The sequence below is a fragment of the Neopelma chrysocephalum genome, unplaced genomic scaffold, assembly GCF_003984885.1.
Source record: "Neopelma chrysocephalum unplaced genomic scaffold, ASM398488v2 Primary Assembly neopelma1_186651, whole genome shotgun sequence".
Taxonomy (NCBI): Eukaryota; Metazoa; Chordata; class Aves; order Passeriformes; family Pipridae; genus Neopelma; species Neopelma chrysocephalum.
The window spans coordinates 3062-4160 of NW_020938987.1; the positions used below are offsets into that span (position 1 = coordinate 3062).

Consider the following 1099-nt stretch of genomic DNA (forward strand, 5'->3'; position numbering starts at 1 on the left):
ATCCTGATCCCTCAGGTAGAATTCTGATCCCTCGGATGGATCCTGAGCCCCAGGGATGGATTTGATCCCCCCGGGATAGATCCTGACCTCCAGGGGGAATCCTGATCCAGGGACAGACCCATCAGGATCCAGGGCCAGATCCCGATCCCAGGGCCAGATCCCGATCCCAGGGCCAGACCCCGATCCCAGGGCCGGATCCCGATACCAGGGTCAGACCCCAATCCCAGGGACAGACCCCAATTCCAGGGTCGCATCCCACTGCCAGGGCTGGATCCCGCTGCCAGAGCTGGATCCCAATCCCAGAACTGGATCCCCATCCCAGGGCCAGACCCCAATGCCAGAATTGGATCCCCATCCCAGAGCCAGATCCCGCTGCCAGGGCCGGATCCCGCTGCCAGGGACAGACCCCAATCCCAGGGACAGACCCCGATGCCAGGGCTGGATCCCAATGCCAGGGCTGGATCCCCATCCCAGGGCCGGATCCCGCTGCCAGGGCTGGATCCCGCTGCCAGGGCTGGATCCCGCTGCCAGGGCCGGATCCCCATCCCAGGGCCGGATCCCCATCCCAGGGCCAAACCCCGATACCAGGGCCGGATCCCACTGCCAGGGCTGGATCCCCATTCCAGGGCCAAACCCCGATACCAGGGTTGGATCCCGCTGCCAGGGCCGCCCCCGGCTGCTCACCGGACGTTCTTGAGCATGTAGAGGACCTCTGAGGGCAGGTGGGAATTGGCCACGTCGAACTCGGTCAGGTCGGCCTCCAGCACCGCCGGCGGCGGCTCCTTCAGCTGCAGCGTCGGCTGCTCCTTCCGGATGCGCAGCAGCCTTGGGGACACCCGGGGGACACCGCGTTGGGACACCCAGGCGGCACCGGGACGGTGCCACCGCCCCCCCGAAACCGACGGTGCCCCCTCCTCACTTTTTGGCGATGTTGAGCATCTTCAGCTTCTTCTTCATGCGGGGCCGGGAGGTGCTGGAGATGGTGGTGTCCACCAGAGACGACGTGGACTGGGACACCTGGGGATGGGGACAACACCTCGGGGTGTCACCCGCCGGTGGCCTCGGGGTGTCACCCACTGGTGCCACCTCCCCCGAGCGT

General features: G+C 66.6%; 1 protein-coding gene across 1 annotated transcript in view; it reads right to left on the minus strand.

Annotated features, from left to right (window-relative positions):
* LOC113962979 (neuropathy target esterase-like) overlaps window positions 1–1030 on the minus strand; it is a gene marked incomplete at its 3' end in the record, with an annotated part of 3946 nt that extends 2916 nt beyond the window's left edge. The window contains exons 1-2 of the mRNA XM_027673769.1: window positions 920–1030; window positions 685–825 (exon numbers count right to left, since the gene is read on the minus strand). Of these exons, the coding sequence (XP_027529570.1) occupies window positions 685–825; window positions 920–957 (179 nt within the window). The remainder of the gene's footprint in view (window positions 1–684; window positions 826–919) is intronic.
* Between the last annotated feature and the right edge of the window lie 69 nt (window positions 1031–1099).